Genomic DNA, 18545 nt, shown 5'->3' with positions numbered 1-18545 from the left:
CCTAAATACCCAATGATACATGACAGTGGTTTTCTGGTGCTTTTGATCTTCAGAGGATTTCCAGCAACTTCCAAATGTCGATCTGCATCTGAGAATTTTAAAGAATGAAACTCAGTTTAAATATTCTACCATTACAAATATAATTGGGATGCACCAACCAGTCTCTAACTTATATTTTTACCACAAATTTCTTTTTTCTTTTTTGCACATATTCTTCTTTTTGACACCAGTGCTAATAATGATAGACATTTAAAGGCAGGCCATGTTCTCATTCATGCAAGTGATGTTATGATTTTTTTTTTTTAAGTTAATATAAGGTCTAACGCAAAGCTGGTTGCATTTTTTGCCTACAAAGTCTTTTTGGAGACAGTCAGCTAGGCAAATGAAACACAGATGAAAACATGGATATTAAAATAAAAGCAGCTCTGGCTATTAAAAAGAATTTACACTGAATTCTTCATTGTTTTCTACAAGTTTGTCTGGCCCTAAATAGAGTAATACAGAGGTAAGAAGGATTTAAAGTTGGGACTACGGATTTTGGTCATGTATTACTTGCATGGTATGGTGACTCATTTCATTCTTAATAAGTAGAAGAGAACACAGGGGCTATCATGGCAAGATGAAGCTTAACACCCCCCCACCCCCCAAAAAAAACCCACTTTACTGTAAACTTTTGAACAAAGTGGTCAATTGTAACCAAGTATGACAGAGCTCAACGGTCTCAAAGATAGGAACTTCCAGCAAAGGAAATTAAAATAGGCAGTTCAGTAACTACCATAATTTGATGCTAGAACTATGAACTCACAATTTCGAAGGCACTGCGAATACAAAAGCAGAGAATCTGTCTAAATGCCCCGAACATAGAAGTGTTACTATGAAGAGGTTCACGCTTAGACAGTGGAGTCAATCAACCTAAGGCAAAAATTCACAAGACACTAGGTTTCAATAACCAGTTTCAAGACTACTGGAACTACACTATCTTTGTTTTAAACTACTCAGAATGATTGGGTTTTCCGTCTTCCAGAAGCACGTAAGTAATCCCCATATAGGGCTTCCAGTGTCCCTAGAACTCAGGTATTCTGTTTCTTCAAAATTGTGTTCATATGTTCATTATGTACATCTAGAATTCCTTCACATGGAATTACTTCCCACACATAGGTGTACACCTTTCTATGTATAGGTTTCACATGCGCACATGCAGATCTGCATTTTCTAGCTGGCTTTAAAAGAGCTAGATATAATAAATAGATTATAATAACTGTAATTCCACTTTGTCTCCACCTCCTGTTCTACCAAAATGTTCCTGTTTGTTTCATTCCAGCACAAAATACGGAGTACATCGGCACACAAAGAGGGCAAGACACTGTATAGAACAATTTACAATTGTAAATTTGGGATTTTTTTTCCTCAATCTCATTATGTATTCTGTCTAGCTATGTGCAAAAAACTTGTAGGTCATGAAAGCACTGGAATGACTGAAATAAGTACTTCAGTATGTTCACAGATGTTTTTAATGCAGCAGACAATGCATAACTTTGTTCAATATATTGAGAAAATCACCTGAAATTCTTACATGTGCTAAGCGTAAAAGGTAGCTGGCATCTGGGAAGCCCAAGGGTTCCAGAGCTGTAACACCAAGTACATGAAGTACTTTATTATTTTACCTTAATAACAAAATAGATTGTTCTCAGTGAAAAAAAATGTACTGAACCTAGTGCCTGGAATATTTTTAATATTCCACAACACTTAAAATATTTTAAGTGACAGTAGAATGATGTGTCTCCACTGTCTCCCTTAGTGAAATAAGCGCAGACTTTACAGTGAGTATTTTATAGTTACTTTGTGAACAGCAAAGCATCGCCTAAGAAGCAATTAGCAAGAATATTTTCCATCTAAATGTTTCCCTGTAAAAAAAGACACTGAATCATGGTGAGACATTAATATCCTGTCTGAGAACACAGACTGAAAAGAAAGCACCGTTTCCATGCTTGTGGCAAAGCATGTTCACCAAAGGTACCGGGTGCGTATTCTGAAGCACACCAATCTATTAGAAGAATTAAATATATCTAAGAGCAGCAAACTTTAATCCACAATATGGTACTCTTATGAAAAATAAGGTATAAAGTTTATGATATTTACTCACTACACACAGAAAAACCACAAAATTAGATCATTCATCACTCTCAAGCGTAAAACCATAGAATAAAGTTTAGATAGGAAGTTGTCAAAACCAAGATTTTTAAAAAGTCCTAAAATCAAATACGGGCTTCCATGTGAACGCTAAAAATCTTAGCAAGATTGCTGAAACAGTGGAAGCTATGAGAAATAAAAATGTATATAAAAAAAAGAATTGGAGTATTACATTTGACAGTACATTATTTTCTAACATATCAAAAGCAGAAAGTGTGCTGGTGCCTGCAGCAATAGATGATCAAGGTGTGAGGAAAATATAAAGGCATAGCTGAAAAGCTGAATGAATTCTTTGCGGCCGCGTTCACTGCAGAACTTAAACGAGCTCACCTCCAAAACCCTTCTATGAGGGAAGTGTGAGAACTGTGTCACACCAAAGTGTCTATAGGAAATATTTCAAAACAAACTGGTTAATGAATAAAAACAAGTTACCAGGACCAGGTAGAATTCACCCGAACAGAAACCGCTGAGCACGTATACTGCCCGTGTTTAACTAATGCTTAAACCGGTCTTGGTTCAAGAGAACGAAAACACGGCAGATGTGATAATGTTCTTCAGTAAGTAGGTCTGCAGACTGGCAAAGGGTTGAACTATTAATAGAGGCATACAGTTAAATACAGAAGCATCAAGGGAGCCAATAAAGACCTTGTAAAGGGAAAAAATGTTTAATGTGCTCACATTTTTCAGCAGCGCGTCCTTGCAACAAGGACGACCACATACTGGGCCCCGCCAGCCCGGGGGCAGCCAGCAGGGCGGGGGAGGTAACCCTTCCCCTCAGCCTTGCGAAACCACATCCAGACCCTGCGTGGAGTTCTGGCATCCCCACTATAAATGAGATACAGACGTACTGGAGAAAGTCCAGCTATTAGAGAGCCTGGTTTGGGGACGGAGTATAGGATGTACACGGAGAGTCTGAGGGAACTGGGTCAGCCCTGAGAGGAAAAGGCCAAGGGGAGACCTGATTGCCACCTGTAACTACCTAGTGGGAGAGCATAGACACCAAGCCAGACCCTTTTGGGAAATACACAGGGATAGGACAGCATGCTCTTGCTGTCTGTGGCAACAGACAAGCTGGGAGATGGGAAATTCTCATTAGACGTAAGGAAAAGATTAATTACTGTGAGGCCGATCGAACAGTTAACAGGTGCCCAGTGAAGCCACGAAGTCTCTGTCCTTGGAGAGACACAAACCTCATCTGGACAAAAGGCCCTGAGCACTTCAGCTTTGTACAAGGGTGGGATTAGAGACCACCAGAGGTCCTGTCCTGCCTACACGTCCTGTAAACCAGTGGCTGCAAGTGTCACAGGTCTGCCAGGATCCTCTGAAGGAATCGTGACATGTACGTGCGCAGCTGAACTGGCATCCAACTCCGCATTTCAATTAGCTTTTAACAAACCGTGTCACCAAAGACAGTTGCTGTCCAGCTGTTACAGGGTAAAAGAGAAGTGTTTTTCAGGGATTAGCACCTGATTAAAATTAACTGTCTATGCAATCCCCAAAGGATCTGTGCTGTTCAACATATAAAAGATCAGGAAGAGGTGATTAGAGAGTTAAAGCTTCCTGATAAGAAATTACTGAGCATAATCAAAGCTAAAACCACTCGCACAGGATAGCAGCAGCATCAAGCAATAAACATAAATTAATTCTTAGGGGGTAAAATGACAGTAACACAGATATAACAGTAGATTCTACACTACCACCGTGCAGAAGAATTTACGGTGTCAACAGCTTTCTGAAAATATCTAGACAATACTAAAGAGCCGCCACTTAAAAAGAAATTAAAATCAGAACATTAGAAATTATGGTGATAGGAAAATAGAAAACATGTGACTCTCTCTAAAATGATGGGAAACCTGTATCTTGAAGTGGCTGTAATTTGGGGCACCATAACCCTAAAGAAGATACAGTACAATTAGAAAAACTCCAGGGAACAACATTACGAACCACAGTGTGAAATGGATTTTTATGAGGTTTAAACAGACCAAGTATGACTGTTGTGGGTACTACAGAGGTCAGCGAAAACAGGAATGCTGTGGAGAAGATGACAGCAAATGAGGCTTCTTCTTTTAGATTTGAAAGGATTTTTTAATTATTTCCTTTTTTTTAAACTAGATTTGTAGGTCTCTCAAGCTTAGAGACTCTCATTGGGGAGTTATTTCTCTTTGACAATCCATCATATCACTATCAAAATTTAGATTATCTAACAAATGCTCTATGCATTCTCTGAATTGTATTCTTCTTAGAAACTCTGGGAAGAAAAATAGTGTCATCTTTTAATTATTTTACTGGCTATTAAAATCTCCACAAATTGTATTCTAAGACAACAGTAGAGAAAAATATTTTCATCTTAGATGCAGCCAAAAGATCTTCTATAGCTATTAAAGCCAAGGATTTAAAAACCTGCTTGTGAACCCATACCCATGTATGTTACTCACTTCAGATGAATGGGTAGTTTTAGATCAGTAAAACATAGGTTGTATGCTTACAAGACAAACCAGTAACGTTTTGGATATTCTACCTAATTTTCACCTGACTTTACCAAACCAGATCATAAGAAGCAAGCACTGCGTACAAAACCTGTTATTAAATCTGCAGATTTAAAAGTATATTAAGTTTTGATCATGAACAGTATACCCACTTCCAGGTAACTAAATATATTATACAGATAATATATCACCATCCACTGAAAACATTTTGACAATCATGACTACATGGATGTAGTTACCCAAATTTAAGTTACAATAATTAATACATATAGTTTATATTGCTAAAACTATATCTGAGCAAGGAAAAATCCTTCAAAAATCTTCATGTGCTGAAGTAATATGGTTCACAGACGCACAGCTCGCTCTCATGCACGTATCACCATGCTTGTGAGCTGGAGACAGATCCCATCTTGTCAGTGACTGTCTGGAGAAGAATGCCTACTTGGGGTTCCTCTAATTAAAAGACCTTCCATAGATGGGATGGTTTTGTTTAACTTTCTAAAAAACGTGTAATACATTCAAACTAAAAAGAAGGTATTTTGCCAGCATGGGAATTTCCTCTTACTGAAACAGTTCACTAGTTCTAATTATTCCTGAAAATCCATCAGACAAGTTTATTGTCAACAACTACAGCGAGACTATTATCTTCAGACAGAACAAAGTCTGAGATTTCCATGATGGGTTGATCTCCTGGCAGGAGATGCCATGCCTTCTCAGCCTTCTGGGGACCATCCCTAGATTGCACTGGGAATGTAAATGCATCGTCTCCACTACCTCCTGCTGGCATCTGAGCAGGGGTCATGCTGTATGATTCACTAATGAGAAAAAAACCATCTAATTCTCTGCACTAACTAAAGTAATGAAGAAGATAGAATAAGACCTTGTTTTCTGCCAGTGGATGTAAAGGGCTGAGGGAGATGATGTGGGTGGAATTACAGTAATAAAAAATGCTTTGTCTGGAATCTTGTTTTACCTAAAAGATGGTTGGGCCTCAGATTAGCATTCTCAGAGGCTTCCATGCCCCTCCAAGATGAAAGAAGTATCTGCAGATGAGTTCAGGTAGACTGCAAAAATCAATTTATTTTATGAGCAAGCTCAGACTGGCTTGTTCAGACTTTCTTTCTCAGAACTGGGAATTAGTATCATTTACAACCTGGCACTTCAACAAATTGCATAAGACTAGGAAGACATAAAATCCAGTACGCTGCTGGGGCAGGTGTCCTACCACCCTTCTCTCTTTAGATTGTATGGTTTCTCTGTGTTGGTGTGGTGCCTACTGCAATGTAGTTGTGAAATGCAGTTGTTTTCAAGCACTGGTTTGGCACACACGAAGAGCTGGGCGAGTCTGACAAAGCATCTAAGCAGTCATTAGATTCAAGTTTCAGCACACCAACATGGAAAACAAATTCCAAATCAGTTCTTGGGATGTCCTAACCATCTCATGCCATATCACATCATGGCCAACCTGCTACTCTGGCCAGGTTACCAAGCACAATTGCAACTTCTCTACCACCACCACAGACACTCATTCAATATTTTAATTACTCAGTGGTATTCAACATATGAAATAATTACTGTTAATTTTCTCATTGAAAAATTTAAAAATTACCTGCATCAAGCTATCCTTAGAAAAGGGTTCAGGGCATTCAGGAAGAGAGAGTCTGTTTAGTTACAACATTAAAATCCAGAGTGCACTGAACACAGGTCACCAGATATAAGTACATGAACAACACTAGAAACCAGTTTTTTAAATTTACTTACTAGGCTTTACGCCTAGTAAATATTTAAGTCATATTTAAGAATATGACAATGACAATTGAAGTAAGAACACAGTACCATTCCAGAGAGATATTGCTAGAAACAGAATATGTCTATGTGTGTATATATACATGTGTGTGTACACATAGAGAAACATGAGTTAAATTAATTAAATGAGAGATAATCTGGTTTCCACTATTATTTTATAATTTAAATGTTGTGTTCAAAAAGCATTGACAACTGTGACTTCTCCACCACCACCCCCTGCAATCTCTGTTAGGTCTAATCAGGAAGCATCAGCATTCAAAAAGACAAAATTGCAAGGTCCAAATTTTGCTTTAAATAGAAAGAATAATGAAAGGCTGATATTACAGGAAAAAAAAATCTTTCTGCTCTTGATGTTAATCTGATGCCACAGAATCACAGAATGGTAGGGGTTGGAAGGCACCTCTGGAGATCATCTTGCCCCGCCCCCCGCCCCGAGCTTGAGCAGGGACACCCAGAGCAGGGGGCACAGGAATGCATCCAGGCAGGTTCTGAACGTCTCCAGGGAAGGAGACTCCACAGCCTCTCGGGCAGCCTGTTCCACCGCTCTGGCACCCTCACAGTAAAGAAGTTTGTTCTCATATTCAGGTGCAACTTCCTGTGTTCCAGCTTGTGCCCATTGACCCTTGTCCTGTTGTTGGGCACCACTGAAAAGAGTCCGGCCCCATCCTCTGGACACCCACCCTTTAGGTATTTATAAGTATTGATGATTCCCCCCTCAGTCTTCTCCAGGCTGAAGAAATCCAGGTCTCTCAGCCTTTCCTTATAAGGGAGATGCTCCAAGTCCCCTGATCATCTTCGTAGCTCTCTGCTGGACTCTCTCCAGTAGTTCCCTTTCTTGAACTGGGGAGCCCAGAACTGGACACAGCACTCCAGATGTGGCCTCAGTAGGGCAGAGTAGAGGGGGAAGATAATCTCCCCACACCTGCTGGCCACACTCCTTTTAATGCACCCCAGGATAGCGTTGGCCTTCTTGGCCACAAGGGCACAGTGCTGGCTCATTGTCAACATGCTGTCCACCAGCACTCCCAGGTTCTTCTCAGCAAAGCTGAGATGTGGCAATTTTTTATTCAAAAGAACAAAGAGGAAGCACTGCCAGCCTGACACAAGAATGACTATTTCCTGCTGAAAAGCTCAGCTTTTCACTCCTTTGTTTTAGTTGAACCGTGTACAACACTTGTTCTAGTATGATTAACAGTTGGACAAAACTTTTTTTTCTTCTCTTTTTTCCCCTCTTCCTTAAACAAAAGCTTCATCTTCTTTCACACCAACTTACCACAGTCAGTGAGAAGAAACGGGTATGGATAAAAAGATTCAAGGTTCAAGTGAACTTCTAAAAATCATTTTCATCTGTGATTTAGCAGAAATTAGTACCAAATACATAAATTAAAAAGAACAGTGCTTCTGCCTCAGAAAGTAACTGTTATTTTGTATTAAAGACTAAAAATATAATCCTAGTCCAGCCTTAGCCACACTTCTTCCATGGAAGTACAACCCATATGTCTTCCTTAAATCTAAAAGCTGCTCCTGACTTGCATAGCTTTCAAAAAAAAAAGAAAATAGCCAGCAGGACAACTAAATAAGACAAAGACAATGGACAGACATATTCACCAAGTTCTGGATGACTGCAGAAGAAGGTAAAGAGTTTGCATGTGAAGAATGGCTGGTGTTAAAGTAAGTAAGGGGAAAACAATTATTCAAAAGCAGATTTTAAGCCTCTATGGAGTAAATTTCTCATCATCAACACTGACATCATTGGCATCCCAATTAAATATGCTGGAAAAACATTTAGCATTAACCTAGTAAACATGGTTATAAAACCAAACATCTAATATTCTAAAAACACCTCTTCAATTCTAGTACAATTCACAGTACAATGAGCCAGCGCGGCTCATCTTGGAATACCAAGCATCTGTTCCAAGAACTGCATCTATGGAAGACTGGGAAACATAACCAAACAGTGTGAGCAGTAAAGCAACGCCCTCTGTGCAGACACAAAACCTGCTGAAATATTCAGTGACTTTGCAGCAGAACTTGCACACATATGCACATAAAGAGACTTACTGTTGCTGCCTACAACAACTCATAACCTTTTGTCATACTACTAGTGAATGCATCCCTTTATATTTTGGCTATAAAAAGAACAAGCAGAATGTAGAATTTTATTTAAAATGAAAATTTAAAACTGGAATGGACAAAAAAAAGATGCAACTCTGATAAAATAATAACCACGGCTATCACCACCATCTGATCACCACAGTAACAAAGGGTTGTATTACAGGCCAGATTTAACATTCTTATACATCCTAAGCTCCTTATTCCTTGACCAACGCCACTGAGAAAAAGGAAAACATGTACAGATCTATACTTTGTGTTCAGCGAAAGAACAAACGAACAACACAAAAGCGAACTTCTTTCACACTGCCTAGTAGGAAGTATGTTTTTTATGTCATAGCATTGATTTCCCCTCCCTGCCCAATTTTTTTATTGACAATTTTTTGTAAGTGAATGAGGTAAAAGTTCTCCCCCTTTCATTCACTGAAATCTTTCCCCAGCCTGAAATCTGTTCAAGGCAGCCAGACTTTATCCAATGTGTTGGTGATATGCTGGACAAATGAAAAAATGAAAAGCAAAAGCATATAGACAAGAAATGTTTATTGAAAAAGAAAATAAAATTAAAAGACAAAAATGGGTGGGAAGCACAGCACACAGAACTAAGAATTAAAAAAACATCTTACATTCTGCCTTAATGGCAGCACAGTTAATAGGGACAAAGGGACGTCTTGCTGCCTGCCGCAGCCGGAGGGTATTTTTGCAGACCTGACGGGCCAGTTTTGTCCAACACGTTGTGTGAAGAAAGAAAGCTTGACGCGTTTTCACTGCCGACTTTGGACTTCCAGTGTTACGAACTGGAGTTCCCTGTGTGGCCTGCCGGGACATGTGAGTTCTAACGTGGGATTCCTGCGAAAACAAACAAAAAAATCATAGCACATACAGCTCAATTACAGCATTTAAAAAAATCCACAATTAGGATAAATTCACAAGGCTAATCAACTAATATGTTTAAGCACTATACAAAAAACCGGGACTTATGTATGAAGTGTAAACGACAGAGCAGAGAACTCTTGTGAGTGGATACATAATGCCACTCTAGATGAGAGACTGTCGTCATACTAACATTCTGTAGATGACACACCATTTGGTTCACAAGATGCCATTTGTCCACCAAAAGTGCATGAAATGGATGTTGGTTTATGTAAGACTTAGTTGAATAAAGACATGGCAGGACCTGCACACTGCTCGGTTCTACTTAAGACAGAAAAAGGATTTAATAAATTGAGTTTTGTAATACTGAAGTTGAACACAGACAAAAACAATCATTCCATTAAATATTCAAATCACAGCAGTCTTATAAAAGCACCACATTTTGTTTTAGTAAAGTTTATCTACAAAATCCTACCTCTGTAGGCTGGCTGGAAGACAGTTTATCTTCATCTGTCTGTGTGGGCATTTTCAGGCCACCATATTTCTTCCAATAAATCCAGCAAGATGCACACAATCGACACTGCATATTAGGAGGACCCCAAGAATACCATTGGTGAGACTGTGGAGCTAAGGAGGAGAAAACAGCACAGGTAAACTGGTGCACACTACATTCAGTATAATAAATCCAAATGCTGTGATAGGTTGCTTTATATGGCCATAATATGTGGAATCATAAGAACATTATATGGATAAATGTTTAATAGACTTGACATGGTGAAAATAAGAACTTGAATATTTAGGTTATTTATTATTTACAAAAGCATCCCAGTAGTCAGCTCCAAACAGAAGTTTCAGAAATGCTTCACTGTTTAATTTCAAACCAGGGACTTCATATTGTCAAGAAGAGATTTTCTTTTAGGGGACTACCAAAAAAAAAAAATCCCTATAAATACGTCACTATTTCTGATCTTACCCTGGAAGACAGGCTTATTAAGTCGCTTGTTACTTATTAGAATTATTTAAGATCTGGGGTTTTTTTGCTCGAGACATGCAAAGTGAGTACTTAGAAATCAAGATGCACATAAGGAAAGGACAAGCACATCTGTTGACCCTGGTGATGCATACGGACCTTTATCACATGCATGTGGAGACTCAGCAGGAAACACTAATTTAACTTTTTTACTTTTCTTTTTGTAATCACAAGAAAACTATTCTTTTAAAAAAATGTGATTTGAAAAACAACAAAATACAGAACTGGAACTTTCTATATATAAAATATGGTTTTAATTTAATTGGTGGTTAAGATACAGGCAGTCATACCAATGATAAGTAAAGAACTCTCACATGGTAGGCCCTTTCAAGTCTTTCCAGTTCTGGATTTTATTATACCTTCTCTCATATAACCTATGCTGAAAGCTGCTGTTTCAAGAAGTCCACCACAAACACATAAACTACTGGAAAAAAACCAACATGCCCTCCCCCTGCCCCCCAACAACAGAGCCAGGGGAAATAAAAACCAAAACAGAAAAACAACTCTCTTACAATGAAGCCAAAAATAAGTCTGAATCTAGTATTCTGAAGGTAAGGGAATAACATCTCAGTGCCATCATATTATACTACTTTATCTTTCTGTACTGTCTGAATTGCTAACAAAAAATAATCATAAAGTTATCTGAATATTGACACTTAATATCTTGAAGGCAGCTCTAACTTAGAAGTTATTCCTGCCACACAAGTTACTGAAAATTATCCTCTACAGCATGCAGAAGTACATACATTTTTTTTTAAAAAACAGTGCATATTAAGATTAACCCAAATTCCTGAATTACTAAAGTAAATAAACAAACAAATAAATTTACTTACTATAGCAACTTTCACAAGCCCGACCTATTACTGAGGCCTGTGCCTGATAAGAGGCTCCCATTGCTCCATTGACTGCAGCAGGTTTCCCATTGTTGCTAGATATTTGATTGGGATTTGGTTTATTGCTTTAAAAAAAAAAATAAATTATTTTACTAACTGGTTAGTCAACATGAAAACAATCTAATTCTGGAATTCTGATGTGTGGTGACAACACCTGTAAAATCTGCTCTAAACAACAAGACCAATTTTTATATTCCTCTAGCGCTTTCAGCACTGTCAGAGACTTGCTATGCTTTGATACATTTACAGATCTTTGTAAAATGCTCTCACAGGATCTAAGCTACTTGACAAGCTAGTAAAAGAGCAAATATCAGGGTCAAGCATTAACAAAAGCCTGACACAGCACAGAATTTCAGAAAGGGCTTCCAGACAACAGACAAGGCTTTTCAAGGTGAGGCTGGACTTTGGGTGAACTATAACCAGTAAGAGTAGTAACACTGTCTATAATACTACAAGGCTGTCCACCCTAGAAGAGGGTCTGCTGCCTCCTGTCTCAAGCTGAAGTACATTCCTTCCCACCAACTGCAGTAAATGTGAATATCCTACAACCCTGGCAAAGCTTGCACATATAATACCAGGCTTTTCTGTCTGGGTTCTCTCCTAAACTACCTTTTCTCTGAGAAGGCTGAAGATCTGCTTCTGGATAGTTTTGTTGTTGTTGTTGTTGTATTATTATGTAATTATTGTGACTATTTTACCTACTAGTACTTCAGTGAAGTAAGACTTCACAGGTCAGTTAATTCAGAGAGAATTAACATACTCCTCACTAGGCTAAATACAATCTTTGTAAAGTTCCAACTTTGTGGGTGTTAATTACCCCTCTGACAAGCTATGCTCTCAATATAATGCAAGGCTGGATACACTGATTCCTAAGATGATTACTCGTTACTTTAGGTAGCATAAAATATATTCAAGCTATACTTTTATATATTATATACTTTTTTAATATATATATTATAAATAATATACATTAGTGTGTATATATATATCTACAAGCTAAAATAACTGAAGAGATCTTCGCTGTACCAAGTCTCCAAATGCCAGTAAGTCTGTTTCCTGCCTTCTCCTTTTTCACCTTATCCAGTGAGGGACGCTTTTACAATTTCCAGATACTCTTTATCAAATACCTTGGGCTCAAGGTACAAGAGGAGGGATTGAGAAATTATTAAGTCTCCCACATTACTATATGTTGCTTAGTTACCTTCCAGAGTAGCCATGAACTGAAAGGGACTCTCTGGTACTGAGGACAGACCCCGCTTTCACAGGAAATACCTTATGATCAAGTTCAACAAGGTATTCAGCTCTCAGAATCAATTCTACTCAGATTTCAAATACAATAAATCAGTCCTGAAACAGAGTGTTAGCAACCCATTTGCCCACGAGTGCCTCAGATTGCACAGTTATCAAAGACTTAAGAAGTCCTACCACCCTCTTACCACTGATGATGGATTTTGTCTTGACATGGAGGCAAAGACAGACAGTAAGAAAGATAAGGGCAAAAATCCTACTTTTCAAAACTGGTTTTGTGATCTAAAACTAGTCCCTACTGTGAACATATTGGCAGACGTCCTGAACTATCCACAAGGACCAAGCAAATTAAACTGAAAAAGCATTATGTAAAGACTGAGCATCTTACAGTTTCCCTAAAGCAGCTGCTTCCTTGAGAGGATTTGGAAACACTCCCATTAGAGTGTTCAGCTTGTTTTAAAAGGTGTCATTTATTAGAGACTTGAGCTTTAAAACTCACAACATTTTTTGAGAGATGAGATTAGACGACTAAATTTAACAGTCTGCTGTTTGTATTATTGAATCTGGTTCAATAATAACAATAACAGTGGGAAATTCACATATATGTAAACAATATACCCACAGAAAGCTTAAAAGAATGGCACCTGTAATCCTTTCTCTTCTCATAATATTGAGGAAATTATGAATATGAAAGGGACAGATTGTATCTTGTTTCTGTAAACTACATGTTAACAAAAGCAGATATAGCACTGAGTTTAAATCTAAAAAAAAAAACAGATTAAAAATGCCTCAGAAGAAAATGGGTTTCATTAATAATACTTCTTCAAAGATAAAAGATTTTGGGCTGTGCGTTACCTTTAATTTACAGCCAGAACATCTCTCGCCTCTAGCCTGAACAACAGACTGTATCAACAAGATAAAACTGTAATGGAAAGTATCTGATTTTATTTTGTGTAGCTACATTAACAACTGCTTCTATTTTGAAATATTGCATTTACACAAACATGAAGCATTGTACTACAGGGATTTGGAAGTGATTATTCTGGAAAAACCGCTTTTTACATGATAAGGCTCCTCTTGCATGTAAGCAGTCCACGTAGCACTTGATCACCTTTTGTAAAACGGGCAGTTTGCAGGTCAAAGACAAGAGGCTCAGTTAAATAGGAAGGTTTAACTTATGACAAGGGTTTGTGGAATTTTTCTGATTATATCTCTGTATATTCTGTTAGTATATAACAAATACTAAGAAAGTAACTATTAAAAAGACAACCAAGAAAATATCATGCATGTTACTGCTTCCATTTTACCTGTATATTATTAAAAAAAAATTACTTGATTGTTATACTTACTAGGTGGGGATGTACACTTGTTTCAATTTACTTTCTGCTTCAGCTGCTTTCAGACGTTTCTAGTTGAAAAATTAACACATTAAAATATTATATTGAAGAAAACTGCACACAATCCATCTTTAAATTATTTCTATTTTGTGATTCCACAAAAGCATCCAAAACAAGTGTAGAAATCTACAAGATAAAAACTATGAAAAAACGAGTTCTCTATTTTTATTATTAGTTTGAAATTATAGTACACAGCCCTCCCCAGTAAGACTCACAGGCCTCACAGACGACAACAAAACTGTAGAAGCAACAATTACAATTTACATAAATTACATCTACATAAACACGTAAAACATTGTTGCCAACTCTTATTGCAGAGCAAGTAGACACTAAACGAGTGAAACTGCACACTATGAGTTCACGTAACTCAATACTGCCTGTGTGCTCTGTCAAGCCTGAGGCTAGTATTTTATTAGGAGCATAAGGAAGTGGAACAGTAAAGTGCACTGACTGTTGGACATAGCTAAACATCTACTTCCGTTAAGTGCCATTAAAACTGTAGCTCAGGAATACAGCAGTAGCAGGACAGCTACATTACTATAAAGATAGTCTGTGAATGTACTAAATTAGTACTTTCTTCATATTTGCAACTAACTCAAAACATGTTGCACTTAAGGTAGTATCACTAACTCCTAAAATATTGAGACGTTTTAGTTATTGCCCTGTATTATACAAGTAACTAAGATGACAATATTTTCAGCAGTGGCACAAGAAATACAGATTTCAGATGTCCACTGTTTATCTGAAACATTTGTCTGTATGTAAAAGATGAAGGGAGAAGAAAAAAAAAAAAAAGAGTATTTCCCTGCTCTTCCTGTACTCAAGACATTACTCCTGTTCATTTGGGGGTGGGGGGGAGAAAAGGAGTTGAAATTTAATTACAGAGGAGTAAAAAAACCAAGGGGGACATTGATGTCCAGTAATAATAAATCAACTCTACCTGCCTGCCTCTCAAGATTCCCCCTTACTTTATCTGGTGTTTAAAATTCAACCCGCTGTCCCTCCTACAACAGCCAATTCTCTTCTCTGCTATACTCCTATCTTCTGATATCCAACCTTTGCAAGGCTTGCAATCCAGGGAGGTACTTCCCACCTTGAGAAACATATAGTCAAAACACTGTGCTCAGAATCTCTTGCCTGAGCCATGAGGTGAGTTACAGGGTTAATCAGCTTTACTGGTCAAGTACCTGAGTAACCCTCCTCATGTAAACCACTGACTGCTCTTTTCCATTTCAGAAAGTTGCCTCTGTGCCATCCATCACTGTTAACTCTCATTTATAAAAACTGCATCTTTGAGGAACAGCCCTTGACAAACAGGCTCCTAAGCAGTCCATGCCACCAGGAATTAACTCCTGTGCAATATGACAGCTCTTTTCCATTTATTTCCAAGATAGGCTTTTTTTTTTTTCTTTAAACAGGTTTTTGCTGTTCACAGATGCCTAGTGGTGTTTGGAGCTATAGAAGTGACTTCCATTGATACATGTGGTGCAGTTGCAGTCCTCCCCTAGCACCAGGCTTGGCAACACTGCACTACCTTGAACAGGCCCATAGCAGAAACACAAACACAGATTCTCTGCCTGCCTAAGTCACTTTTTGTAAGAGCAGGGAGAAAGAACAGCAGCAGTATGCCCCAAGTCTCATAAACTGATAATTTTTAACCTAAGAACATTTCATAGCCCCAGCAGAAGAGCTCAACAGTGAACTCTTTTTGCTTAACAGCTTCAGGCTACATGCTTTCCACAACTGTCTCTTTCCTTTTCATATTATACCCCAACAATACAGAATTAGTTTTCAAACTGAAAATGCATGCTGACTGCAGGTCAGCAGGTAACACACACTCCAGGGAGGTTTGTAACAAACCAGTCCCGTTCTACAAAAAGAACGAATAAATCTCACTGCACACCTAGGAAGGTCATCAGGGCAAACGAGAAAACCACAGTTAAGGGAAAGAAATGAGGAAAGTAGCCTTGACGCACTGTCAGAACATAAAGGCATTTGTAGGAAGCTGTATTAAGCCCTCACCACAGTGTCAGTGAGAAATGACTATACATGTTAATTAAATTTTAGCATACTTTTAATACTGGCACGGGGGCTGTAAGGAATGCAATTTTAGCAATTGCTTTCCTCCTTTATTTACTGAAGTGAATCATATACTGCCTTCTAGAAAATAATCACACAATGCCATTTCAGTTTAAGCTATATTTTTATGCACTGAAACTATGGTTAACGTTGCGCTCTCAAAGCAACAGAAAGCACCACAGCTTAAATTCACACTGGCCTATCAGCTTTTAAGTACTGAGAGAGAAGAAAGGATGCAGAAACAAAACTATCAACAAACAGTTGCAATTTCTGAGACAAAACCTCTGCTTGTTGAAATTTAGAGGATGAAAACTGGTAAACTGTAGTGGCTGGAAATTAATATAGAAAACATTTAGACAAGAAACAAAGCACCAGTTTGTAACAATAAGGGTAATAAATCACTGGAGCAATGTAACAAAGAAAGCTGATGCTTTTCCTGAAAAGAAACTTGTATCTGGTCTTAAACAGTAACTATTTCAAAAAAGTCCTACAGACTGCGTTGTAGGGGAGGTCAAGCTACACTAACCCAACTATTCACCTGGGCTCTACTACTTTTAATCAACTACCCTTGAAACTGATGTTATTTCTTTTTAAGAACTTTTGTTACAAACATCAACTGACAAATATCTCAAGAAATGTCCATTTCCCTACCTAAGTACTGTTTTCAACAGTGGGAATAAATAAATGAGAGGTAAATGTAATACTACAGTAACTTAGTTATCCTTACATATGTTCTCCCTTTTTCTGTTGCAAAGCCTCGGTAAAAGCCTTTTTGCCTTGAATGAGATTTTAAAGGAGAACACCACAAATAACGAGAACACATTTCCTTCAGTGGAATGACCCACCTGGCCTTCCTCAAACGCTATATAATGTAGTGGTTATGAAAAGTGCCAGATCACCAAGAATGATTACCCAAGGCCTGAATTCGTTTTGCTAGACAGGTTCAGCACAGACTGAGAACTTTAACATATCTATTTCCTTTCACCCTGACTCGAAGGGAACATGCTCTGAAGGCAAGATGGCACCAGTATGTCCTTTGCCATTAAATCGCCACTTTAGCTACCAAGCAAGAATAACATTTAGTAGCAATTATGACAGGGAAACCTTTCTTATGCCTGACACAACGCAGCCAATTCACACAAAGAAATAAAGATAATTAAAGAGCAATTTTTCATATTAAATCACACCGATCTAGAATTCAGAGACTGTATTTTATTAATAAGATTCAAGCATGTACCTCAGCCTTTTTGTCTTCCCATTCCCCCAAGCTGCCCCACCCCCCAAGCATGATATTTAGAGAAGAATGACTCTGAAATTGCCACTTTCTCACTGAACATATTTTCTCCCTGAAATGCATTCGATTATCACAGCTTGTTCTGGTGGGGGGGGAAAACCCTACAGATATCTTTTTTACTGAACTGTATTATTTTTACCGTTCCACAACTAACTAAACAAGGGCAGGATTAAGTTCTGATCTCTCATTAGGAAGGATTACAGAAATGTTAACCCGGATAGAAATGAGGTATTTGGCCTACACTGGTTTTGTTACTGATGATCTGCATGACCTTCAAAGGCTAAGGCATTAAATCCTGTAGTGTATTGCCATGTCCTGAGTTAGGATGTTCCAAGTTTACTTAAAGTAAAACACAGGCATTTATAAGAGTATTCACATTGTAGATAACCATAAAGCCTATGTGTTTTTCTTACACGTGAGGCTAAAAAAGCCCTAGTCCTGCAAAAGGATACACAAACTCAACACACCATCACACACCTTGATCGTTGTAGCAACCAAATCACAATGAAGCCCTAGAGGATTTTAGAAAAGGAGTCCAATCTTCCCCCAACCACTCCAGAGCAAGTATTTCAGAGAAATTTCACAGGAAACAAGATCAGTCTCTGAGCAACCTAAGAGTGTTGGCAAAAGTCAATTTGCACTTCAATTTATCCTTATTCCATAGCTTTCTTTATCAATAAAATCTTTTTATCTGATTCTTCAAGATCATCCATTGCCCAATCTTTAAGAGCTGACAAACAGCACAGCAAATCTCTGCTGGCAATACCTTTCTAGGATAAAGATTAACAGTGCAAAAGAAGTGTTAAAGGTGAAATGAATGGAGACAAAACCATGCCTTTATATACAGCATATTATTTTCTATTTGTATTATCCATACAACTAAAAGGTCCTAGTGATACTCAAGACTCTCCTATGCGGTAAAAGACTTTTCCCTTACTTTCCATACCCTAAGATGATGGTGTAGAAACACATTCAAATATACCTGAAAAACCTGAAGCAATCATCCTTTTGACACACACTAACAGAATCAGGAACAATTACAAAGATCCATTACAGAATACAATTTATTTTCAACATGCTGTACATACATAGCCACTAATTATGCAGCAAGTAAAGGAGCTACAGACTCAGGTGTTAAAT

The 18545-nt window shown here is 38.0% G+C and overlaps 1 protein-coding gene across 2 annotated transcripts in view; it reads right to left on the bottom strand.

Annotated features, from left to right (window-relative positions):
• MTA3 (metastasis associated 1 family member 3) overlaps positions 1-18545 on the bottom strand; it is a 136117-nt gene that overhangs the window by 41216 nt on the left and 76356 nt on the right. Inside the window, exons 11-15 of one of the 2 annotated variants that reach the window (XM_075089023.1) lie at positions 13985-14043; positions 11328-11452; positions 9940-10091; positions 9218-9440; positions 2-88 (exon numbers count right to left, since the gene is read on the bottom strand). In XM_075089023.1, the coding sequence (XP_074945124.1) occupies positions 2-88; positions 9218-9440; positions 9940-10091; positions 11328-11452; positions 13985-14043 (646 nt within the window). Of the gene's footprint in view, position 1; positions 89-9117; positions 9441-9939; positions 10092-11327; positions 11453-13984; positions 14044-18545 lie in introns of those variants that run through there. The other variant, XM_075089022.1, reaches the window with a different exon arrangement.

Source organism: Phalacrocorax aristotelis, chromosome 3, assembly GCF_949628215.1.
Source record: "Phalacrocorax aristotelis chromosome 3, bGulAri2.1, whole genome shotgun sequence".
NCBI lineage: Eukaryota > Metazoa > Chordata > Aves > Suliformes > Phalacrocoracidae > Phalacrocorax > Phalacrocorax aristotelis.
This window is presented reverse-complemented; position numbering and strand designations above follow the sequence as displayed.